At 43.8% G+C, this 17,134-nt stretch overlaps 2 protein-coding genes and 1 long non-coding RNA gene across 8 annotated transcripts in view; 2 read left to right on the top strand and 1 right to left on the bottom strand.

The window, feature by feature from the left end:
* ENOPH1 (enolase-phosphatase 1) overlaps nt 1-8,490 on the bottom strand; it is a 38,355-nt gene extending 29,865 nt beyond the window's left edge. The window contains exon 1 of one of the 4 annotated variants that reach the window (XM_017530222.1): nt 8,048-8,490. In XM_017530222.1, coding sequence (XP_017385711.1) covers nt 8,048-8,131 — 84 coding nt within the window. In that variant the 5' untranslated portion in view covers nt 8,132-8,490. The remainder of the gene's footprint in view (nt 1-8,047) is intronic. The other 3 variants (XM_017530223.2, XM_017530224.2, XM_017530225.2) reach the window with 3 other exon arrangements.
* On the top strand, nt 963-5,789 carry LOC119471533. The gene is made up of 3 exons (XR_005200607.1): nt 963-1,205; nt 1,520-1,585; nt 5,009-5,789. It is a non-coding gene; the product is annotated as an uncharacterized LOC119471533 (long non-coding RNA).
* Nucleotides 8,491-8,548: 58 nt separating the features above from the next.
* On the top strand, nt 8,549-14,337 carry HNRNPDL (heterogeneous nuclear ribonucleoprotein D like). 3 transcript variants are annotated; one of them, XR_001825780.2, is made up of 9 exons: nt 8,549-9,721; nt 10,522-10,690; nt 10,787-10,948; nt 11,415-11,546; nt 11,693-11,807; nt 12,358-12,528; nt 12,859-12,948; nt 13,293-13,400; nt 14,082-14,337. XR_001825780.2 is itself a non-coding variant. In XM_017530218.2 (8 exons), the coding sequence occupies exons 1-7, from the start codon at nt 9,279-9,281 to the stop codon at nt 12,927-12,929; spliced, it is 1,263 nt and encodes a 420-aa protein (XP_017385707.1). In that variant the 5' UTR covers nt 8,549-9,278; the 3' UTR covers nt 12,930-12,948; nt 13,293-14,337. The 3 variants fall into 3 exon arrangements, 2 of the variants coding, with proteins under 2 accessions (XP_017385707.1, XP_017385709.1); XM_017530218.2 differs by having other exon boundaries at nt 13,293-14,337; XM_017530220.2 differs by lacking the exon at nt 12,358-12,528 and having other exon boundaries at nt 13,293-14,337.
* Nucleotides 14,338-17,134: the final 2,797 nt, after the last annotated feature.

Below are 17,134 nucleotides of genomic sequence, written 5' to 3'. Positions count from 1 at the left end.
CAGCTGATTTTTTGTATTTTTAGTAGAGACGGGGTTTCACCATGTTGACCAGGATGGTCTCGATCTCTTGACCTCGTGATCCACCCGCCTCGGCCTCCCAAAGTGCTGGGATTACAAGCGTGAGCCACTGCGCCCAGCTGTTTTTACTTTTTATTGTGCCACTGCATTCCACCTCTGTCACCCAGGCTGGAATGCAGTGGCACAATCACAGCTCACCACAGCCTCTACCTCCTGGGTTCAAGTGATCCTCCCACCTCAGCCTCCTGAGTAGCTAGGACTATAGGTATACACCACCATGCCCAGCCAATTTTTTATTTTTTGGAGAGATGGGATCTTCCTATGTTGCCCAGGCTGGTCTTGAACTCCTAGACTCAAGCAATCTCCTTGCCTCAGCCTTCCAAAGTGCTGGGATTACAGGTGTAAGCCACCATGCCCAACCCCTTTTACTCAATCAGTCTGACTACGTATCTGTCAAAGATCTGTTTGACTTTACTGTGTACCTAGGGAAAAAATCAGAAGGAATAGTCACCAAACTCTTAATGGTCACCTCTGGGTGGTAGGGGCATATTAGGGCTTTCACTCTCTATATCATACTCTTCTTTGTCTGCAATTTTATAATCAGGGCAAACTAATTTTCTAGGAAAAATATTTGGGGTACGAGGTAGGAAAACCTTTCCTCTAGTCTTACATTAACTGATGCAAGTTCCTATAGAAAAACATATTTCATTATTTATCTGAATTTCATTAATAAAATTTTCTCTTTTATGACATTTAATTTCCATTATCAGCTGGTTTCATCCTCTAAAACTTGTAAGTTTTGGAAATGTTGAATCAACAAAAATTCTAATGCCACTCTAGACACACTCTCAGTTAAATTGTTCAACTATAATAAAGTCCCACCCTGAGGAAATCTGAAATAGCAAGGATTGCAGAGTATGGAAGAAACTGAATCCCAGTCCCTCCCACACCCATTCTGGAATGCATCACATCACCATCACCCAGCAGGTACAGAATGCCTGATGTATAAGCACTGTGTGAGGCTCTGGTCCCTTCCACATAGCTTGGAAAAGAGGACACACATCCAACATCACAAGTCAGCTATCGGCTCCCGTAGCAAATGCTACACATGGTACTGGCAATGAGCGCAGAGGAGGAAGAGAAAGGACTTTGAAATTTCTGCTTAAATAGGTCCTTTGCAAGCAGAGGTAGGTCTTCTATATTCCCACAGCTTAGCACAATAAATACTTTTTTTTTTAAAGTTAATGAGTGCATGGGCCCCACACTTTGAGAGAGAAAGGTACAACATTCTAAGCTGGAAGAATCATGGCAGCAAGAAAGGGCATGATTGGAATGTGCATGTTCAGCTATGGAAAATGTAAAGGAACAGAAGGATAGAAACTTAGAAAACCCAATCTGTTAGAGTTCGGGAGTTGAAATTTTATCTCATAGCCAATGGGAGACTACAGAGGACTTTGATTGGGCAAAGGCAACCTATTTATGTAACTGTCTTCCTTTCTAGGCTCCCTGAGGTTGGCAGCTGGGTCATAAGGACTCTGGATCCCGAGCATATCCTGGAACATGAAAGGTATTCAATTAAACGTGAGAGAAAGGAACGAAGGATTGATTAGGCTGGAAAGATTATGCTAGTGCCATAATACTGAAGGTTCTAGAGGAATAAGGAACTAGAAATTAAAGCCAGAGGTGCTTTCTTTTTTACTTTTTTTTAAGACAGGGTTTTGCTATGTTGCCCAGGTGGTCTCAAACTCCTAGCCTCAAGCGATCCTCCAAACTTTGCCTCCCAAAGTGTTAGGATTATAGGTGTAAGCCACCATGCCCAGCCTAAATTATTTACTTAATACAGATTCTTTGGGTTCCAATGATGAAGATGACATGTTCTGTGTGACAGCAGGATGAACAAGACAGTCCCAGCTTTAGGGAACTAACAGGTGGCTGGGTGAGCAGATCGTCTAGGGCTCATGTGGTTGGCAGCCCAGGTCTCCTGAATCCTAGTTGAGGCCCCTCCCAGCTAGGTGGGACAGTTTCCTCCCAGAAGAGGCCAGAGGTGCTTTCTATCCACCTTTTCTTTTTTTTTAAGGCAGGATCTTGCTTTGTCATCCAAGCTGGAGTGCAGTGACACGATCATGGCTTACTGCAGCTTGACCTCCTGGGCTCAAGTGATCCTTCCACCTCAGCCTCCTGAGTAGCTGGGATCCCAGGCACATGCCACCACACCTGGCTAACTTTTTGATTTTTAGTAAAGATGAGGACATTGCCCAGGCTGGCCTTGAACTCCTGGTCTCAAGCAATCCCCTTGCCTTGGCCTTCCAAAGTGCTGGGATTACAGGCATGAGCCATCAAGGCTAAGGCTAGCCTCTATGCACCTCTTGATATATGCAAGACAGTGATTCTCCAAAGACCCCTCCCCTTGTTTCAAGCTGAGTCAACAAAAATCTTCTTACATACTACCATGAAGGTAGTTGGGAAACACTGCCCTAAGCAATAGAAAAGGTTGGGGAGACGGGGTAGTTGTTTATCAACCTATCAACAACTACTTATCTGTCATTCCAGTCCTTTCACAAATTCTTAGAGATCAACAATATTCTGCATCTTATTTGTAATGTATTTCTGGCTAGGGCAATAAGGAGCAGAAGTAACTGGGAGCATGGTGGGTTTCAGTAAATTTAAGTTCCCTCTTTTCCTTACTAATCCTTCCTTCATAAGCCCTTCCTATTTCCTCCAGTCTGATGCTTCCTGCATTATAATCAGTGTTTCTACAGGACTTCATAATTTTCAAAGGCTTTTGCATTCCATCTCATTTAACCTTCATCACCATCTTTATAAACAAGGCATAATATCCCATCCTTGCAGATGAAAAAGCCTAACTCTACAGACCGAATGAATGAAGACAGGGAAAGTGACCCTATTATAGTTACTGGTGTCAGTAATAAATGGAATAGGTAGAAAAAAGCTTCCAGTTTGCTGTCCCTTGTAGACTGTCTCCTAGCTGTTTCACAGCGAAGGCAGAGGGCGCATCATACACTTCTCCATGCCGGCAACAGTAGAAGTAATAATACTTATCAAATGGATGTTTAACCGAAGTTGGGATATAACTATCAGACTTCAAGCTCTCTTCCTACAAAGACCATTAATATAACAGTCTTCATAAGAAAGATGTCAACTGCAACATTCCCCAATTATTATTTTCTAAAATACATTAGAATGTAAACATAAATTATAAGCACTATTAAATAATCAAAAATGAATTCACTATTTCTAAAAATACTTTACCAGCCTGACCAACCCAGTAAGACCACATCTCTGCAAAAAAATTTAAAAATGAGGCCAGGTACAGTGGCTCAGGCTTGTAATCGCAGCACTTTGGGAGGCTGAGGTGGACGGATCACAAGGTCAGGAGTTTGAGACCAGCTTCGCCAACACAGTGAAACCCCGTCTCTACTAAAAATACAAAAAAATTAGCTGGACGTAGTGGTGGGTGTCTGTAATCCCAGCTACTTGGGAGGCTGAGGCAGGAGAATCGCTTGAACCTGGGAGGCAGAGGTTGCAGTGGGCTGAGACAGCGCCACTGCACTCCAGCCTGGGTGACAGAGCGAGACTCTATCTCAAAAAAAAATTAGCTGAGCACAGTGGCACATGCCTATAATCCCAGCACTTTGGGAGTCTATGACAGGCGGATTGTTTGAGCCCAGGAGTTTGAGACCGGCTTGGCAACACTGTGAAACCTCATTGCTATAAAAAATAAAAATAAGCTAGCTAGACTGAGGTAGGAGGATTGCTTGAGCCTGTGAGGTCGAGGCTGCAATGAGCTGTGATTGTGCCACTGCACTCCAAGCTAGGTGACCGAGCCAGACCCTGTCTCAGAAAAACAAAAATGAAAAAGAATAAACACCAGAGGCATGTATCCTGCGGTAAATGGCAGGGATGGTGGCGGTGGGCTTAGATGCAGAGGGAACATCTAAGGAAAACCGGGCTCTGCTGCGGCTCTACTCCCAATAAGTTGCCATATCCTCAGGCAAGACACAAAGATGTAGTATAAACAGAAATTTGTTATGTATACTTTAAAAAAAAATTTTTTTAAGATGGAGTCTCGCTCTGTCACCCAAGCTGGAGTGCAGTGGCATGATCTTGGCTCACTGCAACTTCCGCCTCCTGGGTGCAAGCGATTCTCCCACCTCAGCCTCCCCAGTAGCTTGGATTACAGGCGTGCGCCACCATGCCCAGCTACTTGATTTTTTTTTTTTTTTTGAGACAGAGTCTCACTCTGTTGCCCAGGCTGGAGGGCAGTGGTGCAATCTCGGCTCATTGCAACCTCCACCTCCTGGGTTCAAGCAATTCTCCTGCCTCAGCCTCCCAAATAGCTGGGATTACAGGTGCGTAACACCACGCCCAGCTAGTTTTTGTACTTTTAGTAGAGACGGGGTTTCACCATTTTGGCCAGGCTAGTCTCGAACTCCTGACCTCAAGTGATCCACTCACATCAGCATCCCAAAGTGCTGGGATTATGAGGCACTGTGCCCAGCCTAATTTTTGTATTTTTAGTAGAGACTGGCTTTCACCATGTTAGCCAGGCTGCCCTCAAATTCCTGACCTCAAGCAATCCACCTGCTTCAGCTTCCCAAAGTGCTGGAATTACAGGCCTGAGCCACAGTACCCGGCCTGTTACCATATACTTTTATAGCATGGTACTTCACATTGATTAAAGGGCTCTCATACTAACTGTCATTTAATATATACAGCAGCAAAGCAAAAGAGACAGGACAAACACTAGGGTCCCATTTCTGAGGCTGAGTGCAGTAACGGGAAAAATAAGAGTTTTTATGAATAAGACAATCTGAGTTCAAATCCAGGAATCTTGTTCAACTTTTCAGAGCCTTAGTTTCATAGTAAGTAAAATGTAGACAGTACATGCACCTCATAATCTTTTAGAATAAGTCAAAGACTGAGTACTGCCTGTATATAGTACTCAATGTTTCCTTTCATCATTCCACAGGAAGAAGGGCTACAAGTTCACACACCTACTCTGAATTTAAAGCTCCAAGGAGATTATCTTTCATCCCATGCTCAACCTCTCCGTGCTCAGATTCAAGAATGTAACTCAGCATCTCTTTAAAAGGTGTTTAAAAGATTGTCACTGAGATGCTCGACTAGAAATTTTTTGTTCAAGTAGATATGTGAAATGATACTCTCCTGAAATCTCACAAAGTATGTATGTGTGTATATATGTATGACACCAAAGGTGTTGAGAAATCATGCAAGAAAGAAATCTATTGAACTCATTCTGATTAGCATTTCCCAAAAGTGCATTTAATGGAATCCTTTTTTACATAATTACCATAAACATCCAGAGACCTTTCTTTTAGGAACAATGGTTTTGATAAATTCATGTCTAACAAATTATAATAGAATAGATAATAGGTTAACAATATTAATAACTAATAATAGATATTATTATAGAACAGGGCACAAGAAATTATCCTTTAAACGAGATCTCTGAATCATTCCTCTGCAGCCTGCACTGAATTTGCACATTGCCTGGCGTCAAACTTGGAAAAAATTATTTAGGCAACTAAGACATTTTTATTTTCAGATCTCAGAATAAGTCTGCCACAGACACAAAGATTCCAAGAAGTGGCTCATAATGTCATCCAGCAGAAGGGACACTTGGGGAAAAAGGTGGGGGAGGAGTATTATGTTTTGTTGCAAAGTTGATTTGTATGCAGTATATTATTCCTCAAATCTACCTTCAAAAATAGTAGAATCTAATGATCTAATGCCACATCACTACCTCTCCTGTCCTTACCCCTGGTCTCCTGATGACAGTAGAAAGCAAGAGAGAGCCAGAATGGAACAAATGAGCTGTTAACTATAAACTACAAAAACAAGGACTCCTTTTATCTCTGAAAACCAACAAACAAAGTGGTTACTCTGTCACCAAAAAAAAAAAAAAAAAAAAAAAGGAAATTAATGAAATCATCAGTATTTGTCCTGAAATTTTCTGCAGAGGTCTCTGGTGTGATTAAAAATGTGGGCAAGGCCAGGCGCGGTGGGGAAGGCCAGGCGTGGTGGCTCACTCCTGTAATCCCAGGAGTTTGGGAGGTCAAAAAGGGTGGATCACCTAAGGTCAGACCAGCCTAGTCAACATGGCAAAACCCTGTCTCTACTACAAATACAAAAATCAGCGCAGGCTGAGGCACCAGAATCCCCAGAACCCAGGAGGCAGAGGTTGCGCCACTGTACTTCAGCCTGGGAGACAGAACAAGACTCTGTCTCAAACAAAACAAAATCAAAGGTGGAGAAAAGGCCCCGTGCAGTGGCTGACACCTGTAATCCCAGCACTTTGGGAGGCTGAGGTGGGTGGATCGTGTGAGGTCAAAAGTTCAAGACCAGCCTGGTGAAACTCTCTTTCTACTAAAAATACAAAAAATTAGCCAGGAGTGGTGGCACATGTCTGTAATCCCAGCTACTCAAGAGGATGAGATATAAGCATCACTTGAACCTGGGAGGCAGAAGTTGCAGTGAGGTCACCCACTGCATTCCAGCCTGGGCAACAGAGCAAGACTCTGCCTCAAAAAAAAAAAAAGTGGAGAAAATGCTAAACTCAATTTCTTCTGAACCTATGCTAAGATGTCAAGGTAGTATGATTGTTCCAGTAAAGCTTTAAGTGGTTGTTATGTTTGGAGTCCTAAGAGTGTACATGGATTTTATGTTATAACCTACATCAAGAAACTCATTCAGGCCAGGCACCTTGGCTCATGCCTGTAATCCCAGCACTTTGGGAGGCCAAGATGGGCAGATCACTTGAGCCCAGGAATTCCAGACCAGCCTGAGAAACATGGTGAAGCCCTGTTTCTATTAAAAATACAAAAATTAGACAGGCATGGTGGTTCATCCTTCAGTCCCAGCTACTCCAGAGGCTGAGGCAGGAGGATGCCTTTAGCCCAGGGGAGTTGAGGCTATAGTGAGCTGTGATTGCACCACTGCACTGCACTGCACTGCAGCCAGGCAACAGAGTGAGACTGTCTCAAAAAACAAACAAAAAAATCACAGGTAATTTTTTTTTTTAATGAAAACTAAAATAGAATTTAAAACCCAAGGTGCTCAGTTTCCTGGAAGACGGATGTTTCCTACTTTGTAATATACTTTGTATATCTCGACCATTACTGTGTATGCAAGCACCTCTAAGAAGTACTTGTATCTGCAATGAATTCTCAAACCTCAGGGAGCCAAATAAAAAGGCCAGGCCCAAGGAATTCTTTCAAAAATTAAACTAACGTTTCATATTTACTTATTCTAACAGGCAAAGAATAAAGAAGTAATCTGCTATAACACAAAGTTGTAAGCATAGGTGCAGACAAGTGCTGGTTCACAGTGACATTCTATAAGGAATGCTCTGGAATAAGAGCTTCAGGCTTGTAAGGTTTTCTGAGGAAAGTGAACGGAATCTAGACGTGTCCTACAGCTCAAAAAATCAACGCTGTGGACCACAGAGCCTGATAGAGTAAAATAATACAGTGTGCAGTTCGGCCACTAACAGCAAGAGTGGGAAGTGTCGAAAAGGAACCTCGATCGCCCGACACTAGGGCCATCTGAAGAGTCATCTTAACACTTCGTCTTTCCATTTTAAGACCGGAAGCTTCAAGCCGCCGCCACGCCAGGCCCGAAGGACCAGAAAGGCTGCGCTCACCTGCAGAAGCGATCGGGTGCTCACCTGCCGGGCCAGGAGGCCTGCATCATCACACCCCGCCCGGGTTGACCTGCTCCTCGGCGATTTTTAGCGTCATCTTCCATCCCTTCCCACCCATCTGGATCCAACCAAGAGCAAGGGCGGGGGAGGGAGAAGCTAGTGCCGCGAGGAAAAGCATTCCCGCAAGCCGCCGCAGGCTTTCTCTCCTTCCTCCCGATTCCACGGAAGAGGCAAAGCCACGCCGCCTCTCCTAACCCTCGTCTCTAATGCAAGGCCTGCAATACTTAGAAAAAAAATGACTGTTTTTAAGTAAAAGTAACATCCCTGCTCACTTCCGCCCCTCACCTTCACGAAAGCAATCGGGGTTGTGGTACCTTCGATATCTAACAGGATCACGGTGACTTCAGCGGGCACCGAAAGCACGACCATTTCCCTTCCGGATGCTACTACCGGACTCGGCCTACTGCTGGGGAGGGCGGAGGGCGGCGGCGCCCGCTGCGGCTGCGGCCCCCGGTACCGTCCTGGGCTTCTGATGGCCCAGCTCGATCTCGGAGCCAGCGACCAAGTGCAGCCTGCCACGCGTAGGGAGAGGACACCTCTGCACACCTGGAACTGGAACTGGAAAAGGCAGCCGCCCAGGTGCCCTGAACTCGTGAGCAGTACTGGGAAAAAGCCCGAGACCACGTGGGCAGAAAAAGGGGCGGCCCTCGCTGGGTTCGGCGGGGCTGGGAGGGTGAAGGCGCCAGCGCCGATTGGCCGTCTGTCCTCAAACGCGATCCGTCAAAATGGGCCTCGCGTGGGCGGGAACAAAGAAGCGAACGCGGGAGCTGGGTACGAGAGCGCGCGCCTTCCGCAGACTGGTTGAGCGAGCTGGAGAGGCTCGGGGCACGTGCAGACTGGAGCCACGCGAGTGGCGCGCCGGGGATGTGAGTGCCCCTTGCCTTCTACTGCTCCTAGCCCCCTCCCCGCCCACCTCCTCCTACTTTGCATAGATACAGTCATCTGGCCAGCCCCCGCCCCTCCTCCCGGCGTCAGCCCGCCAGAGAAGTCCCGCTGGGCCCCGGCTTTGGTTGATCTGCTGGGGAGGCCCGCCGCGCCCCCTCGGCCCGCGCGCCCGGGGCCACAGCGGAAGAGGCGCCCGCGCAAAGCTACCCGGAGGGGCCGTCGCGCGCCCGCTTCCTGTTCGGCTGGTTCCAGCCAGCTCGGGGACAAAACACGCGTGCGCGCGGCGGGCGAGCGCGCTCGCAGCCTCAGCCCCCAGCGCCAGGCGCAATCCGCCTTTTTCCGGAGCAGCCCGGCCGCGGTGCTAGCCGGTAGCAGCGGCCGCCGTAGCGGCTCCGCACTAGCGAACCGAGGGCAGAAAAAGGCGAGGTTGACGGCTCTTTGGTAGGAGTAGGCTGGACCGGACGCCAGAGACAAAGGCTCCCAAGGCAAGAGGGACGGTGGCCCTGCGTCGGCGTTGCTCGGGACTGCTGACCCCAGGACTTTACGCCCCTTCGTTTCTCTTCTGATTCTTCTCCCATCCCAAGCCTGCGTCCTCTCACGCGTGGCCTCGCTCCTCGCCGGAAGGGCCGCGATGGAGGTCCCGCCCCGGCTTTCCCATGTGCCGCCGCCATTGTTCCCCTCCGCTCCCGCTACTTTAGCCTCCCGCAACCTCTCCCATTGGCGGCCGCGGGCGCCGCGGCAGCTCGCCCCGCTCCTCCCTTCGCTCGCTGCCAGCTCCGCCCGGCAGGCGGCGCGCCGGGCCCAGCGCCACGTCACCGCCCAGCAGCCCTCCCGATTGGCGGGCGGGGCGGCTATAAAGGGAGGGCGCAGGCGGCGCCCGGATCTCTTCCGCCGCCATTTTAAATCCAGCTCCATACAACGCTCCGCCGCCGCTGCTGCCGCGACCCGGACTGCGCGCCAGCACCCCCCTGCCGACAGCTCCGCCACTATGGAGGACATGAACGAGTACAGCAACATAGAGGAATTCGCAGAGGGATCCAAGATAAATGCGAGCAAAAATCAGCAGGATGACGGGTACCGCACGCTTCTTCCCCCACTCTCCCTACCCCAGCGCGCCGCACCCGCCCTTCGTCCCTCGGGAGCCTCGCGCCGCCCCCATTCTTTCTCGGAGTCGATTCTCCGCGTGCCCGCTGGGCCCCACTAGCTTGGAGGGAAGAGGAAAGTAAGAGATCTAGGGGGGACTGGAGAGGCCCGGGAACAGTGGGGGAAGGGCGGAGGGGTTGGAGGAGGGCGGCGGCGTCTGTGTCCCGAGTGCGCAGGCGCCGCGTGGGCCCCAGGGGGGAGGGGCCGGCCTCGCTGCGCCGCACGCTGCAGCTGCCGCCGCCTCTTCATTGTGTCTGTCTTAACACTCGGCGCGGTTTTCCTGGGAAGAGTTTAGAGGACTCTTGAGTTCGGGCACAAGTAGGTGACTGGTACCCAGATTCCCAGAACGTGTTATGATTGATGAGTTCTCTTGGTGGAACGTTGGCTTGACAGCTGAGGACGAGGGTGGACCTAAGATGTGAGGAATTCGTCCTGGAAGTTGGGCCTTCTACTTAAAGGAATCTGAGCAGAACCTTTACCAAATTTTATTGGTCTCTTTTGAGCTTTGCTTTATACCGTGCAGAGAGCGATCTGTCCGCTGGTTTGAGTAACTCGGTTGGGATATTGGGATGTTTGTGGTCTGTTTACTTGTGTGACATAGGTTAAATGTAAACAGATTAAGTTGCTAAAACGGGATAAATGTCCCTGTTTTCACGATTTAATTAATTCCAGAACTGAAGTAGTCACTTGAGTTATTGCTAAATTTTTTTTAAAAAAACTTTTATTTCTAGTAAAATGTTTATTGGAGGCTTGAGCTGGGATACAAGCAAAAAAGATCTGACTGAATATTTGTCTCGATTTGGGGAAGTTGTAGACTGCACAATTAAAACAGATCCAGTCACTGGGAGATCAAGAGGATTTGGATTTGTGCTTTTCAAAGATGCTGCTAGTGTTGATAAGGTAGGCACTGTTTTGCATTGTGCTGCTTTTGTGGTATTTTGAAAATTTTTCTGGGGGTTATATGCTGCCGTCAGATTAAATAAATCTGTCTTGTAGGTTTTGGAACTGAAAGAACACAAACTGGATGGTAAATTGATAGATCCCAAAAGGGCCAAAGCTTTAAAAGGGAAGGAACCTCCCAAAAAGGTCTTTGTGGGTGGATTGAGCCCGGATACTTCTGAAGAACAAATTAAAGAATATTTTGGAGCCTTTGGAGAGGTGTGTGATTACGTTTGCACATGTTAAGCTTAATGTGTTTATAAAATGTTCATTCCTGGTCTGTTTCATATAGGGCAGATTCATGTTTCATGTGAGAGTAGGATTAAATGACTGCTCAAGTCACTTCCAGACTGTACCTTGATGGTGCTGCTCTCATGGAAGTCCAACTATCTAAGTAATTTAGTCAAAACGTGGGTACTTAAATGTGGTCAGTGTTTGGACTGGTTAACTAGTGGCATCTTTGGGGTACAAAATAATGCCAAAGGATGTTTTATCTTTCAGTGTTTCAAATGTACAACAAACCACTGTAGGTTGATGTTGATCATAAAGCAGTGCTGTCTATATAGAGGTCATCTTATAAGAATAAAATGTTTAAGTCGAAGCTTGAAAAGGATCTGTGGCATTCGGACATTCTGGTAGCATTTTACAATTATGGAATGACCTTGAGTGTGCATCTCGGTTTCAGATTGAAAACATTGAACTTCCCATGGATACAAAAACAAATGAAAGAAGAGGATTTTGTTTTATCACATATACCGATGAAGAGCCAGTAAAAAAATTGTTAGAAAGCAGATACCATCAAATTGGTTCTGGGAAGGTAAAGCCATTTAAGTACTTTAAATGAAAATTTTAAGGGGTGGCTGTGTGTATGAGAGAATTTCTCAGTGTGCTTGAGAATAATGATTTAACTTTTTAGAACTTCAGTAAAAAATTATATTTTTATGGTTTTTAATTTGTGTATAGTGTGAAATCAAAGTTGCACAACCCAAAGAGGTATATAGGCAGCAACAGCAACAACAAAAAGGTGGAAGAGGTGCTGCAGCCGGTGGACGAGGTGGTACGAGGGGTCGTGGCCGAGGTGAGAGTTAATTCTTGAAATATGACTCCATGGTTTATTTAAGCTGTATACTGCTAAATATGAGTAATCCTGTAAGAAAGTAAAACTTTAAACTTAAAACCATTCCAGCAGGGTGGAAATGTTCAGCTTAGTGGGGGTTGTGAGTGGTGGTTTTTTCTTGTGAGCTCACTGGTTTCAAAAAACTTAAAAGTATGGCCACTTTGACAATTAGTGTCATCACTGATAGGAAAAGTGTACCATTGCATGATACACCATGGCATGATAGGTTTTCTTGGGCAGGAGTCCTTGTTTTAAACAGAACAGTGTACCTGTCTTTAGCTTTAATGGAAAATTTAATTTGCCATTAAATTTAGGAAGCTTGATACTGGCACAATTGGACTTTCTGCCCCCTTTTTTATAACAGCTGGAAAAATTCTTTTTCAAGCAGATGGCAATATATGTGTCCATTCTGCCCTTTAAGATTTGCAGAGTGAGGGACAAGAACGCATCATTTTATGTTAGAATTGGGGGTCAGAAGTTGTTTCCTAACAATCATTGTGCATTGTTTCAGGTCAGGGCCAAAACTGGAACCAAGGATTTAATAACTATTATGATCAAGGATATGGAAATTACAATAGTGCCTATGGTGGTGATCAAAACTATAGTGGCTATGGCGGATATGATTATACTGGGTATAACTATGGGAACTATGGATATGGACAGGGATATGCAGACTACAGTGGTAAGAATATTTAACTTAATTTTATAAACCAATGGCATTAAAATTCAGTGTTAACATTACAATCCCATTCTGAAATTGTGTGTGTGGGCTTTCCATTAATGTGTTTGGAGTTAAGGATTTGAATCATGTTACAATCATAGTGATTGTACTAACAGTGTGGTGCTTATAAATGTACTAGGATGTATGACTTATGACTAGGTTATAATGGGTACTAAAATATATTTTAATATTTTTATTTAGCATGCAAAGATTTTAATAGTTTCTTAATGCGTTTGTAAAGAAACAATTTTGTAGAAAACTACCTTAATGAAATTTGTCTTCTCAAAATAGGCCAACAGAGCACTTACGGCAAGGCATCTCGAGGGGGTGGCAATCACCAAAACAATTACCAGCCATACTAAAGGAGAACATTGGAGAAAACAGTAGAAATGTCTAATTTAATTTAAAGATCAATAGACAAATGAAACGTAAAAACAAAATATAATGTAGCCTGTTTTTACTAAATTGTTGATTTTTGTAATTGCTTTATGAGCCTGTTTTGCCTAAAGTGTCTATAGATCTTTAACTTTAAAGTCTTATCTCACTTTCTTTAGTATTGCAGAAAAACTTAAGAGTTTTTCTGTTTGCTTTTGTGTACCAGGTGGTCTAGAGGAATAATTAAACATTTTAGAACTATTAACAGGTAAAGTACTGAAATGGGTACAACTTAAGGAAAACAAGAATGTTGTCTTCTAACTCTGACATTATACCTTGTTTGTACCCGCCAGCGGGAACTTCATTGCAGGCCGTGTGTCACCCTGACCACGTCTATCTCTGGGGGTCGCACGTTGCGGGCAGAGCGCAAGGCATACACCAGAAAACGCTGTCCTGTGGTATGGTCTCTTCCAACTTCATGTACCAGCGTAAAGATTAAAGTGGAAAACTTCAGACTTTGGCTTCTTTTTTAATCTTTTTGGAGATTAAGTGTCTAAACTTAACTTAAATGGTTTTTTACAGGAGTTAAAGTACATAAATGCCTTTTTACAGCTTAATCATTTTGGTCTTCTGTTTAGTGTTGTATTTCAATTGTGGAGCCTCATTTTAAGTGTTCATTCTTTTAAGATTTAATGCTTGCTTTTTCTTTTTATAGCTAATAGTGAAATCTACAAACCAAAACAAGAACTTTTAAATCTGGGATATAAATTAAAGATCATATGCACAAATCAATTTATGTTCTTGTAATAAGCTTATTAGAAATTGGTGTTATAATGGCATTTTGCTTGGGTTACTAGAGGTGATTCTAGTAGACCTTAACCTAGCATAGTTGAACATTTGAATATGGGAAGATTGTATTCCCAGATTCTTTCTTTAATAGATTTGAAGTTAATATCATTTGGGAACTCCAGGGTGAGTTTATTAACTACCCAGACTGTATTTTGCTAATAAATATGCATATGATCTTTAATTATTGAAGAAAAGAATAAAGTGAGGACTTAAAACAATTCATGAAAGTGGACCTTTAAAAGCTTGTCAGAGTTGCACAAATCTAATTGTTATTTTGTTTTTGTTTTTAGGAGGCGTTGTTAAAGTAACCCATCTTGCAGGACGACATTGAAGATTGGTCTTCTGTTGATCTAAGATGATTATTTTGTAAAAGACTTTCTAGTGTACAAGACACAATTGTGTCCAACTGTATATAGCTGCCAGTTAGTTTTCTTTGTTTTTACTTTGTCCTTTGCTATTTGTGTTATGACTCAATGTGGATTTGTTTATACACATTTTATTTGTATGATTTCATGTTAAACTTCAAATAAATGCTTCCTTATGTGATTGCTTTTCTGTGTCAGGTACTACATAGCTCTGTAAAAATGTAATTTAAAATAAGCAATAATTAAGGCACAGTTGATTTTGTAGGGAGTATTGGTCCTTAGGGAGAAACTGTGGTCCTTTATTAATAGCCAACATCATTCTCTTCCCCGGTTTGTAGAGGCATTCTATGATCTTAAGCCTTCATCTTCTCCCTGGTAAATGAGGTTTCTACCACACCTTTGAATAATGTTCTTTCCCCTCTGGTTATCTGAAGACTGTCCTGAGAGGAAGACATAAGTGTTGTGATTAGGAGAAGCTTTCTAGTAGACCATGTTTCTTCTGGATTGTAATAAAACTGTTGGTGGCTCCTTTTGCTTTGTTCCTATCTCTGGAAAGCCATTTTTGAGTTGCTAATTACTTTGGTTTTAATCAGTGGTCACCTAGAAAAAGCTTTGTAATCATAACACCATGACTTTATTTCTTGATAAAAATTCACATGCACACAGGAAGGAGCACTGTAAAACTAGTAGGAGCTATGATTTAAGACCATTGGAAGTAGTGAGTAGTTACAACTCAAGGATTTGGGCAGAAAGCTGTGACTGGGCAAAAGTTAGATTCAAATTTGAAATAGTGGCAAAATAAGATTTAATTGTTTTCTGTTTGGGCATTCTGAGGAAGTTGTATTACAGTTAACTGTTAATGCTTTTTGAGTTTAGAAGTCATGATAGTAAATCTAATTTTTAACAGTGCATGAATAAACATTTCCATATTCAGAAATAGGAATAGTGGAAAAAGTATCTTAGATGTGTCAGTCCAAATGTTACTGAGTCATTACAGTGGACCCTCCTGGTGCATTGAGAAGAAACATCCAGGTTTCAGAGGACCTGGATAAATGCTTTCAATTTTGCATTCAGTGTAGTTTCTTGGATTTGGGGACCTTTGCCTCAATGTTAGCTACTGGGATTGGCATGCATGTTCATAGGCAGAGTAGTTGACCTCACACAACGGGTGATCTCACAAAAATGGTGTAAGTTTCTTATGCTGATGAGTGCCCCTTTTGTAATTTGGTGCCTACAACTTTGTTACAATGATTGTACTTGCTGGGCTATCAAGTTATGTTCTTGGTCCTTTTTTGCTGCTGTTTTGCTATTTGTCTTGACACCTAGGCCAAGTACCAGTGTTTGGTGTTGGAAGGGATTCTGTTCATTCAACATGCAACTTTAGGGAATGGAAGGAAGTTCACTTTTAAGTTGTCATATTAGTAGGTGCAGTGTCTACAGGTAGTGAATCCTGTAAGTTCAAATTTATGATTAGGTGACAAGTTGACATTGAGATTGTCCTTTTCCCTGATCAAAAAATAAAGGCTTTTTAAACAAAATCCAAACTTTTAATCAAGTCTTGATATGTATGAGTGAGAAAACATCTAGAGGTGATTGAGATGTTTTTACAAAGAATTGGAAGCGGGGTGGGAATGCACTTAGTTTTTCTTGCAGGGACTTTGAACTCTAGGTTTAATTCAGTTTTTAGGGACAATCAGTTCAACTGATGAAAATTTGAAATAGACACTATAAAGGCTGTAAGTATTCTAGGCACTTCTGATTGGATGGAACTGTGAAGCTAGTATCAAGATCTTATTCCTAAGAATGTAGAATTAAGTAATTGGACAAGTTTATAGGGGAAAGGGGATAGAAATGAATTCTGTACCTATAACACTCGGTTTGTATGTTTATATACATCGTATTTGCCTTTTGCATTGTTTAGACCAAATTCTGTGTGTTTTCCTTGGGGAGGGTGGATAGAAATGAATTCTAAAGTACCTATAACAAATCAGTTTGAATATGATTTTATACAACATACTTGCTTTTTGCATTGTTTAGACCCAAATTCTTTGTGATGTTTTCCTGACAAAAGGCCTTAGTGTTTCCATTGGTTGACATGTTAATCTGTAATCTGAGCCACTTTTATAAGATGAGGACTATTAAAATGAGATGTCTGTTGGGATGCTAGCATGGATAAGCAGAGCTTATTCCATTACTCTTCAGTGTATCTATTTTCATAATGGCAGAGATCCTTAGTAATCTTCACAAAATTTAATACAAGGGCATATCTAAACAATTCAGCCACCTTCCATTACCAAGATTTGATTTAATGTCAATCAGGATGCTATGCTGCGTGCTATAGCTTATGCCTGTAATCCCTGCACTTTGGGAGGCCAAGGCAAGTGGATTACTTGAGCATAGCCTGGACAACATGGCAAAACCCTGTCTACAAAAAATACAAAAATTAGCTCAACATTGTGGTGCATGCCTGTAGTCCCAGCTACTTGGGCTGAGGCAGGATAATTGCTAGTGCCAGGGAGGTGAAGGGTGCAATGAGCCATGTTCATGCCCCTACACTACACCCTGGGAAACAAAGTGAGACTCAAAAAATCACAGATCACAACTTCACCAATTAAAAAGTTGACTAAGCTGGCCAAGCGCAGTGGCTCATGCGTGTAATCCTAGCACTTTGGGAGGCTGGGGCAGGTGGATGGCTTGAGTCCAGGGGTTGAAGACCAACCTGGCCAATATGGCAAAACCCCAACTCTACTAAAAATACAAAAATTAGCTGGGCGTGGTGGTATGTTGAGGTGGGAGGATCACTGGAGTCTGGGAGATGGAGGTTGCAGTGAGCTCTGCACTCCAGCCTGGGCAAAAAAGTGAGAACTCAAAAAAAAAAAGGTTGACTAAGGCCAGGTGTGTTCAGCTGCAGTTGAGCTATGATTACTGCATTGCAGAGACAGAGTGAGATCCTGTGTTATGGATGTCTGTGTATACCA

Source organism: Cebus imitator, unplaced genomic scaffold (genome assembly GCF_001604975.1).
Source record: "Cebus imitator isolate Cc_AM_T3 unplaced genomic scaffold, Cebus_imitator-1.0 Scaffold64, whole genome shotgun sequence".
In the NCBI taxonomy this organism is placed as follows: Eukaryota; Metazoa; Chordata; class Mammalia; order Primates; family Cebidae; genus Cebus; species Cebus imitator.
The sequence above is the reverse complement of the archived record's forward strand: the minus strand, read 5'-3'. Positions and strand labels throughout refer to the sequence as shown.